Source organism: Aaosphaeria arxii, assembly GCF_010015735.1.
Source record: "Aaosphaeria arxii CBS 175.79 unplaced genomic scaffold BU24scaffold_11, whole genome shotgun sequence".
NCBI classification, from domain to species: Eukaryota; Fungi; Ascomycota; class Dothideomycetes; order Pleosporales; genus Aaosphaeria; species Aaosphaeria arxii.
The window spans coordinates 761391-783944 of record NW_022983484.1 but is presented as its reverse complement, the minus strand read 5'-3'; the positions used below and the strand labels follow the sequence as shown (position 1 = coordinate 783944).

Here is a 22554-nt window from a genome sequence, read left to right as displayed (position 1 = left end):
TCTATATGTGGATGTTTGATGCTGTGGAACAGTGGATATCTGGTTGTTTGATAACTACCCGGTAGATATGGGTTGTCGATTTGTGAGCGTTATGACTATGCCGGTTGCTTGTCTGCCGCAGAGTTCATCGCCGAGCGGAAGGATGGCGATCTGAAGCCATCCAAACGCGACGGGAATAACGCCATCAGATCGAGAGCCCCCTCATGTAAAAAGGCTCAACATGAAAATTCGAATTAAAACAAAATGAGAAGCAATCAAATAGCACCGAATCACTCTGAGCGGTGTCATCTACGTAAAACTCCCGCTCTCACTGAACACCAAACACTGAAAATTGAATACGGAGTACGGAGTATACTGCACCTAATACCATGAATGAAAACACTTTTATCCATCTATCTTATCACCAACAGGCACAAAATCTGCCCTCAACGCTACGCCAATCGTCCTTTCTATCATACGCACCACAACAATCCACTGCACCCATATCAAAGCCCTCCACCACCACCATCACTGTCACCATCATTACCATTATCCTTAAGAAACAAAACCCATCAAATCCACACACATTCTTCCTCCCTCCCTTCTCGTTGAGCCACTTCTCCCCCCGGACCCAAAGCCCCAAACGCAAACACCCCAACCCCCCTATATAATACCTCACATATAGGGCCCTCAACCGCCCAACCCCCTATATCACCGCAGCACATATAGGCTATAGCCAAGGTACTCGTAAAACTGCCCTTCCGTCGGCTGTTCCTTCCCTCCCTTCCTGTTCCCTTGCCTTCCGTCTTCCTTCTCTCTATTTTTTTCCTTTCGCTTGCTTTGGACGCGCTTTCCCGCCTCGGATCCGGGTTCGGGTCGGGTTGAGCGGGAGGATTTGGCGGTGATTTGATTGGAGTTGGGCTTTGTTCCTTCTTAATTTTTCTTGGTTTTTGGTTTGGAATTTTCTTTTGGATGTTCGATGCTGCTTCTTTTCCTTTACGCGTCTGGGTTCCACTGGTGTTCTACACGTGATGGAATCTTCTTTCTCCTTTCTTCGAAATCCCAAACGTGATCAGTAAACTGGTACTACCTATTAAGAAAGCCAAACTGGCATAGAGCATCTTGTTCTTGGTGTTCTGTTTATTCTCGTTGGGCGCAACGGTGCACGGTACTTACTCGTCACGGTACCTCACACACTGCTTCCCATCCCATCCCTCCATCCCTTCCGCCACCGACACAGATTATAGATTACAGATTAAAATAGGCCTCACCCACCACCATTCACAAGGAGACGCAAAATAAGATTCAGAAGCAAGCACATACACACACACATACACAACGGACCCGCATCCCCGGTCCACGGGAGGGAAGGGAAGGGGAGGGAGGGAGGGAGGGAGGGAGGCAACGCCGGCGCCATACATACATCTCATCTACACAGCCGTCATCATTCCTTCCATTTCCCGCGTATACCTAGCTAGCTAGCTAGCTAGGTCGGTTTTATATGTGATATTACGCTTCATTGATTGAGACGTGGAGTACGGACTAGTGCCGAAGATACCTTACCATACTACCAACCACCTAGTGGACCTACGTACGTATGTACGTACAAGGATGAATGGAACTCTATTCCGTCGTTCGCAGAACCATCTTTGTACATCCCTCCCATACGTAGAACGGCACGATTAAAAAAGTACAGCGACGATCGCACATATACACAATCAAGAACAGCCTCCCCGTCCGGCGACACCGAAAACCTAATCTCCACCTCTAGTGATCAGCAGCGGGACCGATGACGGGGTGGGTAGTGAGTTGCATTGTATACGATTGGGTGTGGGCGTGAGTGTAGTTACTATGTTCATCGCCGTTTGCTCAACACAATGCAAGGTTTCCTTGGCGATTGGGTGGGTCGATAGATGTGTGGGGTATGGTGCCATGACTAAGATTGGGTGATTTGAAGTGAGCTACTTTAAAAAGTACTTCTTTTTAGGGGCAAAGGGGAGGGAAGGGAAGGGAAAGGGAAAGTGGCGGCGTATCGTGACGGGGCGTTTTCTGGCAATATCACGTATGTAACTACGTATGAACGAACGTATGTACGGACGTTGGACCTAGAGGTACGAACGTTAAACGTTAGACGGCAAAGGCTGAGTACGTGTGAGTGGGTGGGTGTGGCTGCCGGGCGGTTTCGACGTTTTATTGAAAACGAAAAATTCTACTTTACCCCCGTTTTCTGGCCAATCAACGAGGAAGCAATCTGATTTATTCGAAATCATGAATTGGGCGGCGCGTTCCCTTTTTAGGTTCAAGAAACGGGTTGAGTGAAAGGGTCACTGTGAGTGGCTGACTGCCCGCTAACTGCAGAATTGTTTTTTCTTTGGTTTTTACTTCTCCCTCTCCCTGTTCTGTTGATCATGTTCAAGACATGCAAGAAAACGATCAAGCATTGTAGGAGAGGTACTCCATGTCGCCGGTCGAATGAGCGACCTATGCTTTGGCCGTCCTGTTTGGAGGGTTTGGGATATATTGGAAAGGAATATGATGATGTACATCTATACAGCTCGCCACCTGAGCCTGCATACACCGCACCGCACCATACCACCATCGAGAGGACTTGCCATGTGCAGAAGTGAAGGGGAGGGCAGTTTCGGCAAAGTGCTGTTGTTTGCCACAGCCACATGGCCAGCGAGGATGTTTTCACCAGCACTATCGAATGGACGGATGGGAGAGGAGGGGCATGAGTTCTTTTCGGGGTACTATATCCAGTGTACTGGACCCTCTTTTTCTCTCCTCTGCCGATCTGAGAGAAGTTTCTGGTTCTCTGAATATTTGTACCACCCCATATTTTGATAGATGAAGTGTGCCGCGGAAGAGCAGGATGCATCTTGTTGATCCTATAGATGCTACCGCCTGCAATACAGTACAGATTGTGGCTTACTCTCGATCGTTTTCTAGACTAGGAAAGCGTAGAAGAAGGAAAATGGTGAGATTTTTTGGCGAGGACGGAAAGCATGATCAGGACAACGAGACAAGGAGTGCCCGGCAGCAAAGACAGTACGGTATTGGACCTGGCATATTGCTTCTGGTGGAGCCTGCAACCTGGGTGGCGGGACTTGATTCTAGGGTGGGTATATTGTATATGATTGAAAGAGCTGTGCACAGTTTGCCGTACTCGTTGGCCAACGTAGAGCAGCGAGGCGCACCAAAAGTAGCGGCATGCAAAAGCACGTCGAGGAAGAAACAAAGCCACTCGCGTTGCCTGCCGCCCGCGAAAGGTTGGGAACTCAGACGCGTCCGGGCAGGCTGGTTGGTGCGCCGGGGGTAGGATGTCGACCTTGGCCACCGCGCGGATATATGCTGTATTGATTAAGAACCGGGATGGGCTTGCATCCCGATGAGGCGAGGGAGGAAAAGTTGGTTCAGCGAACGAACGTCGACAGCGAGAATCAATTTCACACGCATCCATGTGCGTGATGGGATGGGATGGGATGGGATGGGATGGAGGTACTGTACATGTACATTACATACGAGCGCATCCATCGGTGGATAAGCAAGCCAGATGCAGAAGCAGTATTCGACTTGGCGTACCCTCAATTTTTCTCTTTCGTTCACGCCGGATTTGTGATCTTTCCTAACTTGGTTGCTACAGGTGGATGGTGGGCGGCCAGCTCCGATATGGGCGAGCAGCCAGCTTACAGATCTGCTATCTGCAGTCATTCTGGCGATGGTCCTTCCGCCTCTTTTCTGCATCGAGTTGTGATCATGCCTCGCGGGATCTCGCATCTCGCTGCTTATCCCGTACCCGATGTACAGATACAGCGAAAACACGGCGACGAGGAAAGGAATCGTGCGGGGGTAATATCTGCCCGGTGCTATAGCAGCTAGGCAGGCACCTCGACTCGACGCCCTTGCTATAGTGGCTCACTGGCCAACGATAGGATCAGAGCCATAAATGTGGACATTATCTTATCGAAAAAAGCCACAATCTTAGATGGAATCTTAAGTAGAACCTTCGAAGTATAGAAACAACGTAAAGTAGACGTCGGTTGAAGATGAAGATGGAGAGAGCAGAGCAATGGAGGATGATGTTGATCGAGAAGTGGACAGAGCGAAGTGCGGACGCTACGCAAGAATGTCCCCACCCTTCTATTGATATTATCCACCTTCCTCCTGCACAGTCTGGTTCTGTGAAGGAGCGAAGAGGTCCGGAAGCTCCATGCCTGCTCCGCGTGCTGATTTCTCGCTGCTCCTGCTCCTGGTACTAGCGCAAAGGATGATGGTCAGCATCAAAGGTCTGTGCTACTGTGATACGGATGTGACGACGCTCGATGGCGGTCATGAGTTCCTTGGAAAGCATCGCATGGCCAGGCAGAATCGAATCCTTTGGCTAAACGATTGAATCTTCTCTGCGTACGCGTGACGGTCCAGTCTGCTTTGCTGAGGTGATGCGATTCTGAAGAAAAGAGTTTGAGGATTTGTCGCGCACTCGTGGCTAGATGAATGCGCAAGACGGATCAGCGCGTAGCAAAACCCACAGAGCCAGATATCCTGGAAAACAGGACCAGGGCATCGGGAGGATGAAAACCGAGTTCTGCAGTAAGTAATGGTGCCTAGTAGTCGATACTAAGGCATGAAAAACTTAAAGAATGAGAGACGGTTTCAGATCTATGTGGAGTGCAGCGCGTGTCGTGTCTGTGCTTCAACATACGAACCTGCGTGAACTGTCGTGAACTACTGCGACAGTCAATTGCATGTACATTTCGAACGTCACATTCTGATGCATTTCAGAATAAATTGTTCAAGCACAAACTGTATTACAATGTATGTAGAGTCTAAATAGGGTTCAAAAGAAGTAAGAGATGCGCAAACGAGCTTCCCAGGGTAGTATGATAGAAAAATGCGTTTGTAACGAGTGTCGTGCGTGAACCACGCGTGTCCAAAAATAACCAGAACAAAAGGAAATGCATGATAAAGCAAAAAAGAAAGGGAATACAGCAGATACTGCCTCGAAACTGTCGCCGCCCGCCAGATCCAGAGAAAATGTCCCCCAACTCGAAACACATCGAACTAAATGGCTCTCTCTCCCCCCTTGGGTATCTTTGCATCTGCCTTTCCACTGCCCGTGGCGCAACAATCGTCCAGTTTGGTGATCCCGAAACGTATAATATTAGGGAGCCAAGGGCTCTTGCGTCATGACGCTTCCACCCAGATCTCTCCCGTCCCGCTCCCCGCCGTACTTGTAAGAAAAAGGTGACTGTTGTCAATGCTGCCTGCCAAATGCAAACCATCCCCCCGATCCAGATTCCCCCCACCCCCAAATGATTCGAGACGCATCCTTAACTCAACGCCGTCCGCTATGCTGTATCGAAACCGCTCCCGTATGGTATCCGGCCAGGAAAGTGCCCCACGAAGGGAATTGGCCTCCAGAAGCCAGGTTGATTGTAACGATGAATGAGTGTAGAGAAGGGTATTCCGTAGATTTCGTTGTATGTCGTAAGAAAAAAGGTGATTAAATGATATTGCCCTAGTTTGATCCGAGCATCGAGGCATGCGCATCCACCCTCAGAAAGCGAAGAGAATTATCGAGTCGCGACCAGCACGACCGTCCCAGAATCGGAAAATAGCCCATCATTAGCATTACCACGCGCGCAAGCCCTCGAACTGGTCAGATAGTCATTGGTAAGACGCAGTTGGATCGCTAGAACCAGATGCCAGCTGCGACTGTCCGTATCCGCTCTGTTCCTCCTCTTCCTCCTCCGCCGCGGCAATCTCCAAAGCCTCGAGCTCCTGCGCCTTGTCTCTGCACGCGACCGGGGTAAAGCCACTGCCGACCTTCGAGGAAATGATGCGCCATCGATCGTTCTCGTACTCCTGCATGGCGTTGCGAAGCTTCACGACCTGTCGTCCCGTTCCGGTTAGCATATCCGAGGTTGTGGAGGGACGTCTTGACGTCTCGCGTTTCAGATTGTGACTACTTACCATGTCATCCGTCCAGACAGTAGTCTTCGCCTTTAGCTTCGTGCAATAGCGAACCTGCAGCGTGCCGGAACTGCGACCCGGGAAGAAGTCCGCGATTTGCTTCCAGGTCAGGTTCTTCTTCTCCTTGAGATCTACCAGCAGACCATCGTCCTCGGGCGTGAATTTGAGCTTGGGACCGCGGGGGCGGGGAGCAGGCGCAGGCATTCCCTCCTGGCCGACCACGCTGGGAGGGCCATGATGCGGAGGAGGGGATGGAGGCACGTCGGCCATGTGTGGTCTCTTACCACTACGCGAGGTGGGTAGGTGATGGTGATGGTGGGTCTGAGCCTGAGCTTGAGCCTGATGAACCTGATGGTGCGGGCCCGGAGCTTGCGGCTGCTGCTGCTGCTGTTGCTGGTAGGGCTGGAGAGAGTAGCCCTGAGCTTGTTGATGGTGAGAAACGGAGGAGACAGCGCTCGAAGGCTGGCCGTAAGGGTCCTGGGACTGATCTATGGGATCGAGCTGTAGAGGTTCGTCTTGCCGCGAACGTTTTCCAGGTCGAGACTGCTGAGGCGTATGGCCGTAGCCGGCGACGTTGTAGGAAGTTGGAGATTGGTCTGGCATCGGGCGCAACAGTCCGGCGTGCGGTTGATGTAGACTTGGATGAGCCTCGATGTCTGTGTATGGGGTATGATGTGGAGCGCCGGCATGCCCATGATGTAGTGTTTGAGTTGGATGTGGCTGCAGGAAGGGGTAGGAGAAGCCATGTTGGGGAGGGAGGACATGTGTATGTTCGACGTTTGACGTCGGAATGTGAGGTTCTTCTCCCGAATCGCCTTGCACATAGTCGAGGAAGTGGCCTCGATAGGGACTCGCCAGCGTTGCGAATATGCATGGAGACTACCAGAGCTAGCTTGCTCTGGCAGGCCGCCGCAGTGAGACCTGAACCAGAAAGGATGCCCAGTTTGAGGTGGTGTGCCGACTGGAAGGGAGACCTTGTGTGTCGCACGTGTTTGGGAATTTGTTCGCGTTTTGCTATATTGACAAATTTTGCAGCAGGAGAACCTGGGGAGGACGCGCCATCCAGTAGAAGAGGTTCTTATTCGGTTCTCGTCTCGGAGGGGGCGTTAAGCTTAGGGATTTCCAGATATAGCCCTACTGAGAAAACTAGACCTTCGATGATGACCCGGCTGGGAGCGCAGTGCATCATAAGATATATATCCAGTCTCGCGCAAAGATAGGAGTGGAACAGCATTGAGAAATCTCGGGCAGTATGGTCCCTTCAAAAGCCCCGGGTCCTGTGCAATTGCCACACGGACATCTGTGTCCAAGCACCAGAGGCTATGGACCTTCCCACGAGACGGTCATTGTTCCTGCAGGGTGGGCAATTAGCTGAGTAGGGCAAGCCCCAGGACGAATTCTCTGTCAAGCATAATGCGGTGATCAATTGCCAGGGAGGGGGCCCCCAGCACGAGATCTGAGAGTAATCGCAGGTCATTTGCCCAGTGCAATGCCGCTGGTTCGTGTGCGTGAGTGGCTGGGTGATGCAAAATGAGAGGTCGCCCATGATGGGATGGTACTTTGTTGCCCACGTTGGCCCCCTCGCCTGCGGGCTAGCGGGGGTGGGAGGAGGTCCATGCCATCGCAGCCCTATTTCTAGAATCCTCACAGAAGATCTTCAGGCCGTTACAGAGCTCTGCAGGCTCGATCCCGGGAGGTGGAGGCCCCAAGCACGGCCAGCAGGTGCTGGCGCATGAAGGAGATGCAGAACAGGCTAGGACGGACGGCGCGACATGGCCAGCGAGCAGAGAAGATGAACAATTCCCAATCGGTACACGCCACCTGCTTAGACGCCTGCACGCCAGATGGCCCACGGCGGCCACAGGGTGACAAGGCCTCTTTTGGATTGGGGTGGTAAAGGCAAAGGGAAGGGCAAGGAAAAGCCTGGGCCGCGGGAGGGACAGCCCTGGACGTTGGTGGTGGTGGTCATGCCTTGGGGGAGGCATGGGGAGAGGGGGGGGTTAGCTACAATACAAGCTGCGCGATGGAGCGAGTGAGCGAACGAACCAGCGAACAAGCGGCTTGGGCGGATGGAGCTCCGGCACGATAGGCATCATGGCATACCTTATGACAGCGGCGCAGAGCAGGAAAAAGAGTGGAGGGGGGGTTGGAAGAGAGAGATCATGACGCTGAGCATGGCTTTGCATGCCATGCTCTCTACACATTCTGACAGCAGACTGCTGGGCTGTCCTGGAAGCGGGTCATTCCGTGGTGGGCCAATTCATGTGCACCGAACGGAAGACATTATGGCAGGCAATTGAATATCCAGGCCATGAACGCAATCGCCTGGTCGCATATTTGCGCCTGTGGATTGTGGTTTCTCGGATCAGGGCCTAGGAAGAATGCCGGCAGCGCAGGCTTCTTGCCGTAGCACCCGCCCTGTAAGCCGCAAAGGGGACAGGATGGCGGATGGGTAGCGCGTACTGTGGCAGTAGTGGTAGCCTGGTAGGTAGCGTTGTGGTGGATAGCTAGTGGTGGTGGTTCTCTTACGCATTGGCATGGTTGGCTTCAGATTGGCCATCAGGTCATGCGAATACCGTTTCAGGACACTATATCAAGTTCGTCCCTGGCTATATGCGGTTCGCCATCCCCCGCTTGAGCGAGGAGGATCGCCCGAGGCACAGGATGATGGCAGGCATCTCACCCATAGGGAATCTTCCGAGTCGCTAGGACAATAGTAGATTATTCACTTTTGTGTGTGTGTTAGTGTGAGTGTGTGTGAGATTGTGTCTATGTGTTAATGATGTACACTGTACGCGGGCCACAACAGCAGGCGGTGCGGGCGTACGGAGGGAAACATGCATGTGGTGTTATGGAAATGGCTGCGGTGGCAAGATGATGAGCGGAGGAGCGAGAATCATTCAATATTGATGAGCAAGATGGCTGTCAAACCTGCGACGAACTGGATGGATGAATGGAAGGGACATGGCGTGTAGTCATCGGAGGCGAAGGGTGAATGGAGGAGATGGCCGGGGGGTGTAGTGGGCGTAGTGTGATGGTAGTGTGTGGTGAGAGGTGTGAATGGTGAAAGGTGAATGGTGAATGGTGATGATGATGATGATGATGATGGAGGTGGAGGAGAGATGGAGGGGGGGGAGGGATGTGGTCGTGGTTGTGGATGTCGAAAGCTTAGCGGGGGGGTTTGTTGGTCGAGTAGTCACTGTCTATGGGAAGAGGAAGGAAGTGGCAGAAAGTGGCATAGTACACCAACTGGTCGAGTGTGTACCTGGGATGTACCTCTTCTCTCTCATCATTCTACGAGTAATAGTAATATCCACAGAACCCACCACTACTTACCAAAAGGTGCCGACTTAATTACCCTTTGTTCATGCAAAGAAGACACCAGCAACGCAATGGTTCGACCGGCGCCGTGTCGTTCCCACTTAGCTGTTGTCGCTGCGGTTCTTCCCACTTTCATCTCCCATCAGGTACCTAAGTACTCCGTACCCAGAGAGACATTCATCGCCTTTCACTCAATAATGCGCCCGAAGATACAAGACCAACGCTCAAGTTACGGGAACGTCAAGTCAATAGTCAACTTAGTCACTATCTAATTGACTAACCCACACCTTTCTCCGGACTACTAAATAGGAACAAGGCAAGACAAGCACAAGCATCCTTGCTATTATAGCCTATCGGACGGAGACTACTTGTAGAACTACAAGCAAACGGGCGCAACGGGGTACGCTAGATTCGGGTCAACAGCCTTGCTAGTCTAGTCCATACTCCAATCCAATATCTGCTTGACCGATTGAACGATGAAATGATTGATTGATTGATCTGACTGACTGACTGATTTGACTAACTACTGATTGATTCTCTACCGAACCAGATGTGACGGGAATTAATTAACTCGTCTCCATTATTGCAGCTCCATCACGGACTATGACGGTACCGTACCCGCTTTGTCCATGTACCTACCTAGGTACCTAGGAGTGCTAGGCAGGTACATACACGGTACATGTACATGTACATGTACGCACGTTTGTTGCAGTTCAATCGCCCACAGCAGCAGCAGAAGGCCCACAACGGCCATGGCGTTCCGCTAGTCAAGACGACGAAGACGACGATTCTATTGCAATGCACGTAGATGGTTACTGTATCTGTACGTACTAACTATCTATGTATGCGTGTACTACTCATGTACATGTATGTACATGTACTGTGCGCAGACGCCGTTGGGGAACAGACAGAAACAACCAAACGTCCTGATCTGCCACCATCTGGCGCATCATCCTCGCGCATCCCTCGCGCATCCACCCCTACCCCTACCTACATACCTACCCACTCCACTCTCTTCTGCACGTCGCGACTCGCGCGTCACCTTTTTCCAATCTACCGTGTACAAACTTGCAGTGGGCTACAAGAAACATACCTGACGCCTTGTTCGACTTCTGCACTTGCATCGCCCTGTTGACGTATGATGGTTTGGACGTATGTACGCCGCGCGACTCTCTCTGCGCGACCACAGCGACACGTAGACATGCACTGCGCCCGAGTATATTCGGAAGGGGGATGGAATCATGCTTCGTAAATTTGAGCGAAAGACAACCTCAGACTAAAGTCCTCCGTACCTAACTAACTATTTCCTAGGTAAGACTCCGCAGGAATGTCGACAACATTGAACATGCTATCCTCTCGGTTCTACACATCCCCCTCCCTCCCTACCACCACTAACACTAACCACTACCTACGACCCCCCGGCCCAGTATTCCACTCTTATTCTTTTTTCTATTTACCCCTGGAACAAACCCATGAACCGAACCCGACCTGCAACCTGTCTACCAACCTTACCAACAATAAAGGACTTGTATACACTTCCGGTAGACTTCGCTCGCACTCCCCACGTGACGGCCAGTGCACCTATCCTCCTCCCTCCTCTCCTAACTACCTGGTCCTGGTACCCATTCTATCTATCCGTCTATCTACCAACCAGACAAGAAAACAACCAAAACAAGTCGACCGACCGACAAGGTTGGGTTTGGTTTCGACAAAACAGCCCACAAGGTTAACTAGGGTGCGGTGTTCTATCTTATCCCCTTAGTTTACTCCTCCGGGTACTCCATCGTCATCGCTTCGCGTCACAGCGCGCGTGCGCGCGAAAAGGACATCGTCCCGGCTGGGGGTATCGTGCTTCCCACTTTCTTTGCTCTATGGGTGCAGCGCAGGTACTTGCTTGTCTACTTGTTTGTCTAGGGATCTGATGTACCGTATGCGTACCTCAACGGTCGGTACATACCTAGGTACATACGTGTCTGGCGATTGTTGAAGACGCAAGTCCACATCCTCATCACCCATGGCCCATTCCCCCTACACACATATAGGTAGATACATACTCTGACCACCACCCACCACCCCCAACATTGCATCCCCCATATCCCCCCCCCCCCCCAGAATAAAAAGCAAAGAAAACCCAAGAAACAGACCACACGATCGATGTACATACCTCCATCCGCGCACGTTTTAACGAAAAGGATCGATGTACCCGACCGGTATCTACAAGTAGTTTTATTATCCATTTAGGCTGTGCCGTCTTGTACTACATTGCCTCCCCGGGGCTACGCTTTCTCCTCCCCGAGAGCTAAGCGAGGAGAGGGGAGGGCATGAGAGAAACAAATAGTGATCTTGTGAAGGTAGGCAGGTATACCCGTGTCTTTGTTTCGATTGCATCGTGGGCTGTTGTCATCATGGCCGTTAGTTGGCAGTTCTTATCGTGGTTATAATTGTATAATCGTAAGAATTACGGACAACTTTTCGCGCTTTACTGGCCCGTAGTGACGTTCGCTACCCATCCCATACGCGCTTCTGATGTTTTGTCTCATCTCATGTATCTTTGGCATTCCTACATACGTACCTAAGTACATACATCCTTATATCCATACAAACACATACCCACCGACCAGTCCTCCCCTCCTCGATAACACCCTTTACCATGCGTGCGTCATATAATACTCCAAATGCAAATCCTATACGTGCGTGCGTGCGTGCGTGCGTGGATGCGATAACGCGCGTTCCTATACCTGTAGTCATATTCTTAGTCCCAGTCCTGGCTATAGTCGTAGTCCTCCTGGCCATAATAGAAATACTGTCCGATAACGACGATTATGATATGTTCGAGTGTATAGATGTATGTGCATATTATATGCCTACCTACCTAGGTAGTTACGTAGGTTAGGTACCCATAGAGATAAAAGATAAAACGCAACACCCTCCCACCGCGCGCCCGCACAGCGACTATCGTTCTCATCTCATCCCATCATCATCGCCAGCACACGTTACCTTACAAAACTTCGTCGAAATCCCTATTCTGCCTTTTCCATATCTAGGGGAAATACGCGGATACAGCGCCCACGGTTTTGAATGTGTGTTTTTGTTGATTGTTGTCTCGTTGATTTAGTTTTTCGTTGATATGCACTCATTCATAACGATAAAACTAACGACCACAAAAATCAGATAAAACCACAAGAGGCAACACCAACAAATATAGCACTCACACCACCACTATTCATCTCTCCCACGCGATAGAATTACGTCAAAAATATCAAGAAAAGAAAAAAGTCGGAAAAAAGGAGAGCGAAGCCTGTTGAGCGTATCCTTCGACCGTTCTGTCATACATCGGCACACTTATATCCACTCACGTACGACGAACAACGAACGAATATCCTACACGCTTGGATTTCTTGAAGAGAACAAGAATGGAAATGGAGACGGGGTGACATATACGTCTACCCGCGAGGTACACATCAAGAATCGTACAGCTTAGTCCAACAGACAGCTTGGATTCCACGCACACGTACACATACTCCCAACAAGCAGTCGAGCTATCGCGCAACTTTACACCTAAGCACACCCACTCTCCAGCCAGCCCGTTTGCGAACGTACGTCCACCCCATAGACGGCGACGGCGACGAGTGAAGAGACAGGTCACAGGAGAGACGTACACACAACAAGAGGGAAAGACATAGTCTCGTCAGGTCTCACGGGGGAGGCGCGCTGTTGGGTAGGCGGGCAGGGAGTATGCATGCGGACATTTGATGAAGATGAGGTGAGGTGCGAGTGCATTACTTGGGGACGTAGTACATCACGACTTGCCTGCTTCTGTTTTGACATTCACGTTCATGGTTATGAGGACAATGGGCAGGGTGGAGCCACGGTGGGGGGTGAGGTATGTATGGTATAGAGTATCTACTACTTTTCAAGAGCAGACTGAAATGAGCAATTAGATGAGGAATAGGAGGAGTGGCTAAGGTTGTTGATATGATCGATCACCAAACGAGACGAAAGATGCTTGTTTGTCGATTGATGGTTGTGTTCGGGGCTTAGCTACCTACCTGGGTGGTTCGTCACCCACGGGCAGGTGTACGGTACCAGGTCTGGGAACCATCGCCGACTAGGTGCTTGTGTTTGCAAAATGATCGAGGATGGATATTTTGGGCGCACGAGGATGTGAAGTGTTGGTTTGAAGGTACGTCCGTTGTATCGTTTCATTTGGGTGGATGCGTGGCTGACATCAGTGTGTTTCCGAAACGAGAGGGACGGGCGATTGCAAACGTGCGAGTATGACCCGGAGTTCGCAGATACCTAAGGTCAGGAAAACGAAACCATTGGAAATGAGAGGGGAAATCAAAAAGGAGATTGTTCATTATTTTTCTCTACGCTGGCTTTCTCCGCCAATGACCGCTGTGCCCCGCCTCCCAGAACGCCGGTGACCTTTTGGGATTTCGCCGCTGCATAGGCTCGGGTTTGTTCCGGCGCGGTCGATTGATCGGTAGAAGTGGGACAGGAGATTTGAGGTATCAATCATATCGTTTTCATTCGGATCCGGATTTGTTGCCCAGAGGAGACCGTGTGGCTTGCCATCCTCGCGTACCAGACCAGTCCTCCAACCCAGATGACACAAAGAGCGAGGGATATTAAGGTCCAAGGTGAACGAGAAGAGGAGATGGGGAAAAAGGGAAAACAAAGGTCACCACCAGATTTGACCATGCCAATTACCCAAGCACCGACCCATGAAGAGAACCGTGGATGTCTTGTAGCACAAGTAGTCCTACCCGCCAAGAAACCCGCAATTGGACCGAGGACTCCCAAGGAAAGACGACGAGCGGCATTTCCCAGCATGAGTCTGTACATGCAGTGCTCGTTCTCTCGCGCGGTGGAAAGAGAAAGAGGAAGAGGAAGAAGAGCCTGGTATCATAAAGGAAAAGCCCAACGCGCGCTAAATCAGGGGAAATGCAGGAAAGTACTCCCATACACCGCCTCAGGCCTTTCCGCCAAAATGCTCCTTCGCATACTGCTCGCATGCCTAGAGGCACCAGTTAGCCGGGTTCGTCCATAGAGAGCGTCTCACAGGCGGATGTGCGAGGTTCAACAACGACTATGCAACGAGGTCACCTTACTTTTGCGGGTTTGTTGACCTTCTGTCCGATCACCTTCCATTTGTTCTGATCGTACTCCTTGATCGCGGCAAGCAGCGCTGCGCTCTGTTGCATCCTGGGTCAGCGGTCTGGACGGCTGGACGACATTGAAAGCATCGACACCCTATGAAAACATACCTCGTCCTCCCCAAATTCGGCATAGTGCATATCCTGTGTCGGCGGTAGTCAGTATATGCAATACAAATAAAAAAGGATACCGGCATCGAGCGTACCTTGTACCAGTGTTTCTTGACACTACCTTCCGTTCGTTGCGGGAATGTCTGGACACAGTCAAACATTAGCATCCGCAAAGGCCTAGGATCATCGCTTTGGAACGCGAAACGGCGTGGTCTAGTGCCAAATGGGGAAAACCCTCGTTGGCCACCGGAAAACCTACCTTTGCGATTTCACTCCAAGTCTTCTGCGCGTCTCTCATGGTCTTGAGCCTCTGCTCCTCTGCTGGTGTCCATGGAGTGTTGGTCCTGCTTTTCTTGGCCTTTGGCTCTTGGTTGTGGGCATCTGAGTCGCCCGCGGCGCCTGGAACAGCGGGCCCGCCTCCAGACGTCGCGCCGGTGGAGCTAGCATTCGCAGCCATCTGCTGCTCGTTCACGGATTTGCGCTTTCTCTGCTGCGGTGGATGCGGAGGAAAGACGGAGAACGAGTCCTGGCCTGGCGCGAGGGCGGGCTGAAGACTAGGCAGCTCTACAGACGCGGCAAAGTTTGCGTTTTGCTGTGGATTGGGTATGATGGGTGAAGGTTTCAGGTTGCGCTTGGTAGCGGCCGAAGAGCTGTGAAACGGACGAGTACAACGTCAGCAACGTAGAAAACCCAGGGTAAGTGAAGGGTAAGCAATAAATAATAGGGTATGACGCGAGCGCGAAGGTATGCTCGTGCCCAGCGCGTCCTTAGCTCCCGTTCGAGGACGAGGACGTGAAGGTCAAGGTCAAGGTGAGATAGTGAGATCAGGATGGGGGGTAAGATAGGATGGGACTCACGAAGCCATGACTGATGGGCGGGACGGGGGCGTTATGAGGAGGATGAGCGAGTAATAGGCGGAGGTACGAGGGATACTTGACGGGTGAAAGAGAAGGTGAGGGTAAAGTTCGCAAGGCTGTCGAGTGAGGTCATGCCCATGCCCGAGGCCAGGGAGGGAAGGAAGGAGGGAGGGAGGGAGGGAAAGAGGGAGGCAGGTAGGCTGGGTACCTCGTGAGTCGTCTCGTTGGTAAGGTCAGGTAGGTAGGTAAGTAGCTACGCAGGGTAGTAGGTACGAGTTCTGGGTAAACAAGCAAATAGACAAATAGTAAAGTAGATGAGTATCCAGGTCGGGAGAGGTTCAAGAATAATTATGATGATGTGTGATGGTGGTGATGGGGAGAGGCTGGCCAGAAGCGTGAAAGGCGGTTGATCATGATGATATTGTATTCCCGTTCATTCAAGTATTGGGCGGATCGCTGACCAGGTGTGGACGCTGATCTTTCATGGTACTAGTACATACATGGGATGGGATTGTACAAGAAGAGGGTAGGTCAGGTTCACAAGATAGAGAATATGGGAGAGATGGAAGATATGATGAGCTGGGATGGGATAGGATAGGATAGGATGGGGATGGGAGGGATGGATTAGAGGAGGAGGGGGAGGGAAGGAGGGGGGGAACTGGGCTTGGATGGGATGAGCAAAAAGGGCTGGAGTCTGGGGAAAAGTGTTAGGGATGCGTGGATGGGGGGGTTTCTTATTGGCTTATTGGGCGAATGAGGATGGAGGTAACGGGGCATCCAAAGAAAGTGCCGGGCGGGGGTGGGAGGGAAGGAAGAAAGCATTAATGGTCCCCCTGGTGGTTCCTTCAAACTAAATAACAACATCAGTACTCTTGATAATGTATAGGGTACATGCAAAGTCAGTTACATTCTCCCAATAGATGATGTATAGGTACCCCGTGAGTACTTCTACAACTATTTTATTCCTCTATAAAATAATGATAAGAAATCACATATCAAGAACCTGGGGCATAAAAATAATAACATCGCGCACCACGTTTAATCATTCATCTTCATCCCATACCTTATCCATCATATCGCCGAACTCGTCGCACCCATCCATCCATCATCATCATAGATGATATACTACCACCACCACCACCACCACCACCTGAATCCGTCTACCTGCATTTATGCAACACTCGCATGAAGAAATATCATCACGCGCTGGTGGCTGCATTTCCCTTCCCCGCATCTGAGAGGTCCAGAGGGCTACTGGCGGTAACTCTGTTGAAGCCACCTAATTCATCATCAACCACCCCGTCCCCGTCCTTGTCCCCCATCCCGTCACCACCCACTCCACTCCATCGAGTCCACTCACAGTCACCCTCGTCCCAATTACCCCGCTTTTCCCTTCCCGACGCGCCTTTCGTCATGTACCAAGTACATGGGCTCGTAACTGTACTAACCATCCTGCGGTACGGTACTCCGTCCCTTCATTACTCAATTACTCACAGCTAATCAGAAGGATTGGATGATCGGGATAGTACAACATCTAGAGGAAATGGGTAAAATAACTAATACGAATAGATGATTACGGAGTACTTAAGATACTGGCTTATAATCGTAGCCCTTGGGGGTAGAAGTAGAACCAGGGAGGGAGGACAGCATACATAGCGGGGAACATGGCGCGTGCGTAACATTCACAGTATCTGCGGAGTACCTAGGTGCCTAGGTAGACCATCCAGACCACACGTACTACGTACACACATCTACAACTCCGTACTGCATTCTGTATACACATGCGAATACGAACAATAGTCTACCACTGAGACTACTCTACTCTGCCTACTCCGTACGAGTATAGTAATTAATCTCTACCCGCTTACCTGCCTACATTCATATCTAGCCTACATCAAAACATCACCACTAAATACTACCGCCCCATCATTATCAAAACAACCGCTCAGCTCCAGCTCCAGCTCCAGCTTCATCATCGGTCAAAGCAATAAACCATGAACAGCAAACGCGTCCAGGAATCCGCCCCGGCTGCTTTCCAATGTCACGTCACGTTACACAATTTCCGTCGCAACGATAATGCGCCGACAGCTCATCAATATTGTCGCGACGACGAATAGACCTCTCCCGCTCCCACCAATGACGCCGCCCGCATCGTAGATTATACCTAATTAAAAGCCCGCATTTTTCATTTTCCACAGCCTTTTCTGCGCAAAGGAGCAGATCACTTACCCCTCAAGGCTTTTTTGCGAAACCCCCATCTGGCCTTGTTTTGTGTTGCCATCCTCCATCCTCCTCGGCGTCTACCTCCGTACTGGATGCGAAATACTCTATCGGGCTCTCTCCATTCGTACACATGTACAGTGCTCCGTACATGCCTACAGTAGCATGCAGCGGCCGCGATGGGAAAGTGCCGGAGCTGTTCAGATCGGACGCATCTAGGAGCTGGGGGTTGGGTGGCCTATGACTATTTACGACCCACGAGTACACACCTACTTTGTTCAATCGATCATTTGACATATGACAAGGGACAGGGACATGGACATGGACATGGAGGTTAATGGAGGAGGATGAGGAGAAAGGATCACAACGACGTCAACAAGCAGTAATCGCTGGCCGTTCTGGTCTGGTCGTCGTCTTCTTCGTCGCCGTCGCAGTTGTTCGTACTCCTACCTGCGGACCATGCTGTAACTACAGCCAGTAGTTCACGACGGGCTACCCGCACCACTGCAATGAGGAGGGAGGGGAGGGCGGGCGCACCAGCTGGGAGATACCTACACGTAGTGTTTACGCAGCGCGTGCAACTTGCATGATACAATTCAAAGTAACCCCCTCCCGTATGCTCATCAGCGATCTACCTGCCTCGTCGTACCTATCTATCCTATCTATCTACAGAAGGCTGACGGAGGTTGCTCCACCCAAGTCCGGCACTCGAAGGGAGCGATGCGCCGTCCTACCTACTTAATACATGGGGAAAAGTGGGAATGGGAGGGATACGTGCATACGTGGCGCACGAGGTGGCTGAAAGATGAGCATGAACCCTATCACGGTCCCAATATTGACAATGAATGGTGAACATGGCAGGATTGTGATTCGTTTCTTCCACTTTTCTGCTGCGGAGTAACTGTTGTGTACTGTGTAGAGAAAGGAACGGGAGGTTTTGAGTTGATGTTCCGTCCGTACTGGTAGTGGAACTCTTTTGCTCATATTCTCCGTTCCTTTCCCACCCCGCCCTGCCCTTCTCTGCTCTGATTCGTCCACACCCGATCCTCCTTCCTCTTCTCTGACTTGCCAAGAACCCCCCACCCTGACACTCATACAACCCCAGTGTCACTTCAAGCCTCACACGTTTGATCCGTGTCCCATCTACTCCTCTTCCTTTCCCTTTCCATCTCATCCACCTTACCTCTCTCACTCACTCACCTCCTCATCCATCTCATCATCCTTGCTATGCATCGCCCTCTTCTCTAATCACTCCTCCTCTTGCACTCTAATTACTATGCTTCCCATCCTCCTACGAGGATAACTCCGGCCTCTTCGAATCCGAACTGCTAACCCTGCCCTGCCCCTTCACCGCCCATCGCGTAATACCTCGTAACTTCACACACAGTTTACACCTGACCATACCAGATCTACCTCTCTCTACCCCAGTGCTTCGCCAAGCCAAACCAGACTCATCGTCGTTGATGCTCTAAACGGATCGCTGCGATTCCGAGTTTTCCTTTCGTTTCGTCTGCCACCTATGGCACCATTCCATTTCATCCAGCCAGCCAGCAGCGATGCCGCCTCGTGTGAGCATCCGCTGCGCATAGAATGTTGACGCTTCACCATCTCATAGCGTTCCTTCGAAATTGTCATATCCATGTGTGGTTGCGTGTATGTGTGAGACGACTATACGTGTGTTACTCTTGACTGTACAGGCACTCTACTACACAGTACTGCCCATCATCGACTGGATGACTGGTGGATACCTGCCTGGTACGCCTGAACCTCCTCCAAAACAACGATATCGCACAATCAAAACATGTCAAGGAGGAAGAAAACCTCCTTCTCTTCACGTTTTGTCCGCAGCAATTGTTTGTTTTACGGACTATGACCACAAAACTGGTCCAGCAGTTTTCTTCCCTGACCACGGGAGCCTGAGGCCCTTCCTTTTCCCTTGTCCCTTGGGAGGGCCACTGGGGGGCACGGGAGGGGGGAGGAGAGGAACGTCTTTGCCCCAATGGCGCATACGAACTGTTCTGGCGCTTCCTCGTCCAGCTTAGCGCCCGCTGCTTGACGGAGCTCCGGGTGAGCTTGTTTGCTGCTCCAAACACTGTCAAACGTCTCGCTTCATCCATCCTGCAGCACGCACCCCCCCTCTAACGCGCCGAGTTTTGAAACTGCCTCCGCTACGCACCAAATGGGCGGCGGACTTTATGCGCTACCCCCTCAGATCAACCCCATCCCGAGCCTCCAGATCTCGCATCATCGTTTTTCCCGTCCCATTCTGCAGTAGGTGCCCCTTCGAACATGGGTTTTTCCAAACATTTTGGCCTCGAACGCCGCCGTCGCCCTTGACGACGATCAAAACTTGGGCGCAACCCTTAGGTTTGAAAACGTCGTCTACCACAGCTCGTGCCACTCCAATCAGCCATGCCCTGGCCATGTTCCGACAACGTCCCGTTTCTCGACTCGTCCTGTCCAAACTCTATATCTTGTCGGATGCCCCAAGTTTTCCAGGCTCCAACCGCTCCTGTTCAATCAGCACTGTCTTTTGTTTTTTGCGACTTAGCAGCCTTGTAATACACACTCTCTTTCAACACACACCCACTGGTTGGGCTGCATTTCCATTCTTTAATCGAGACATTGCTGAGCAATCGTATCAACACCACCAAGCATCCTACCGAACTCTTCGACATAGTAATTCTCCTTTTCTTTCAGAGCTAGACTCAAGACGACCGATCCCTAGCGGACACGACTCGACGGACACAATTACTTACTTTCCTATATCCAATTGATACAACAACTTCGACCTATTATTACTATTGTACCACTCACATCAATCAACATGCTCCACCATCAACCCCAGATCCTCTCTCCTCTCAACGAGATGGACTCTCAGTCAAACTCATCCAGCCTCCGTGCACGCAAGATGTCTTCTGGAGGCAACAGGTCTTGGTCCGAGGAAGAGGTATGTCCAGATATCCTTCACACGAATCACTCCAACGAAAGCTAACAGCCGCCAGGAAAACTACCTCCTCCAGACCCGCATGCAGAAGATGCCCTACAAGCACATTGCTGCTCATTTGAAGAAGACTGAGTTGGCTTGCCGCCTGCACTATCACCAATTGTCGCACGGTAGCCATCGCCGTAAGCGCACCTCATCCGTTTCCTCGACCGCTTCTTCCAATTCCGCCGGCCAGTCCCCGGCTTATTCAATGGCAGTGGACCATGACGATTACTCTCAATCGTCCCGTCACGCATCTCCCATGAGCTACACCAGCGGCAGCCCTCACATCAGGGCTTCCTCCGTCAGCGCCTCTCCCAACCGCAACCAGCACAAGATCCTGCTTCCCAAGCCCCACCCGATGACTCCTCGCGAGTCTCCCGAGCCTCTCAACGCCCTCCGCATCAACACCGAGGTTGCTCACCAGCCCAAGGTCGTCGATACTGAGCGCCTCCGCTCCATCTATGAGGCCCGCCGCCAGCAGTTCTGGGCCACCATCGCTGCCGACTATGGCACAGATGTCTCCCCCGCCCAGCTCGAGGAGATCTGGCGCAGCGGCTCCCGTGGTGTCCGCCCTCCCACCCCAGATGCTTCTCCCGATGGCACCAGCATGTACAACCCTGTGCTCAAGCCCTCTCCCTTCCCACCATATGCTTCTCCCGTTCCCTCGGAGCCTAGGCATTACAGCCCCATGAACATCAGCTCCATCTCTGCCCCCGAGCGCATGCCATATGTTCTCCCCATGCCCGTTCCTTCTCGACAGAGAAGCGGCACCTGGAGCTCGGCCCCGCGCGACAACGTCCCCATTGCCAGCCTCCTGACCGAGGACAAGAACCCTCGGGATCAGTAGAAGCGAGCATCTGCATCGTTTCTTTTACGTAATGACATGGGATGGGATATTCTTTTTTAAGCGGGTTTCACATTGGTTCGACGCTGGCACATACTATACCTCCACCTGCCTTTCTCTTCTTCACTTTCGTTCATCAACCCTTTTTCTACTACTCCCAGAGCTTTTTAATCAGAACTACATCTTTAAAACAATTCGGGTTATGTTGTGCTGGCTGTCGGGTGATGTTGCGTTCTTCAATCGTAGGGATTCGCTTTTACTGATTGTTTCTGGGTTTTTGGGTATTGTAAAGCGAGCAAGTCTTATCACACATTATCATGGGAATCACGATACTATGCGATACTTTTTGGGTTTTTGGCTATTGTGACTTTTTACTACTACCACTACTATTGTATGATAATCCTACAATGGCGCGGATTGGGACTCAGCGAAGAGACGATAAAAGAGTTACGGTTTTTGGTATTTGGGTATTTTTTAGACTTAGGAACAAATGGAACATCTCCACCACCACTACTATTCTTCCCTCACAACACCCGAAATCATTGGAAAGTGACAAACAAGAACCTCACCGTACCGTACCTAACGCAACCGCCATCGCATGAATGATAGCAGCCTGGGCAGTTGTTCAGTCAAACTACAAAACGCATGCATGCATCGCTTAACCCGCACCCTCATCCCTTTCATTTCCCCGACCGCGACCTGATTGGCCGACGCCCTCTTACCCTTGCTTGCTCCTACCCTCCTCCTACGTTTTGACGACTCACGACTCACGACGTACCTAAGAAAAAGGAAGTAGGTATGGCATTTTGACGTATTGACTCGACGACACTCGGAGGCACTTCCGCATAAGTCGTTCGGCTTCTCACGGGTAGTTTTTCGAAACGGTGGGATGGGGGTGCTTGGGGCTTGGCGGTCTGGGGGATTGTGTAGGCTGTATGGAGTAGTGCTGTGTGTGTTTACTGATGGGGCGGTGTGTACGAGGTTGGTAGGTATGTGGCTATGTGAGTAGGTGGGTATAGTTGTGGTAGGATTGGTGAAATGCTGATGCTAATCAGAGGACATGATGGTAGTTTTGCAGGGGTTAGTTGGGTTAGGATATGA

The 22554-nt window shown here is 51.3% G+C and overlaps 5 protein-coding genes across 5 annotated transcripts; 3 read left to right on the top strand and 2 right to left on the bottom strand.

Annotated features, from left to right (window-relative positions):
* Nucleotides 1–5751: 5751 nt before the first annotated feature.
* BU24DRAFT_313053 (uncharacterized protein) lies at nt 5752–6270 on the bottom strand (the record flags this gene model as incomplete). The annotated part of the gene is made up of 2 exons (XM_033522847.1): nt 5752–5871; nt 5953–6270. Coding segments are annotated over 2 exons (438 nt in total), but the record flags the coding sequence as incomplete, so codon positions are not given.
* A 4249-nt stretch (nt 6271–10519) lies between these two features.
* On the top strand, nt 10520–11109 carry BU24DRAFT_59706 (uncharacterized protein). Its single transcript, XM_033534455.1, has one exon. It carries the CDS (start codon nt 10601–10603, stop codon nt 11033–11035), a length of 435 nt encoding a protein of 144 aa, XP_033378870.1. The 5' UTR covers nt 10520–10600; the 3' UTR covers nt 11036–11109.
* A 3139-nt stretch (nt 11110–14248) lies between these two features.
* BU24DRAFT_467151 (uncharacterized protein) lies at nt 14249–15408 on the bottom strand (the record flags this gene model as incomplete). The annotated part of the gene is made up of 6 exons (XM_033532424.1): nt 14249–14293; nt 14388–14471; nt 14544–14576; nt 14639–14686; nt 14803–15193; nt 15401–15408. 6 exons carry the CDS (start codon nt 15406–15408, stop codon nt 14249–14251), a joined length of 609 nt encoding a protein of 202 aa, XP_033378869.1.
* Nucleotides 15409–19538: 4130 nt separating this feature from the next.
* Nucleotides 19539–20578, top strand: BU24DRAFT_59583 (uncharacterized protein). Its single transcript, XM_033534454.1, has one exon. The coding sequence runs from the start codon at nt 19816–19818 to the stop codon at nt 20395–20397; it is 582 nt and encodes a 193-aa protein (XP_033378868.1). The 5' UTR covers nt 19539–19815; the 3' UTR covers nt 20398–20578.
* On the top strand, nt 20448–21456 carry BU24DRAFT_356749 (uncharacterized protein; the record flags this gene model as incomplete). The annotated part of the gene is made up of 2 exons (XM_033523914.1): nt 20448–20570; nt 20626–21456. 2 exons carry the CDS (start codon nt 20448–20450, stop codon nt 21454–21456), a joined length of 954 nt encoding a protein of 317 aa, XP_033378867.1.
* Nucleotides 21457–22554: the final 1098 nt, after the last annotated feature.

Coding starts and splice junctions, on each gene's coding strand:
- BU24DRAFT_59706 (XM_033534455.1), top strand. CDS start 10,601: ATGTCGACAACATTGAACATGCTATCCTCTCGGTTCTACACATCCCCC.
- BU24DRAFT_59583 (XM_033534454.1), top strand. CDS start 19,816: ATGCGCTACCCCCTCAGATCAACCCCATCCCGAGCCTCCAGATCTCGC.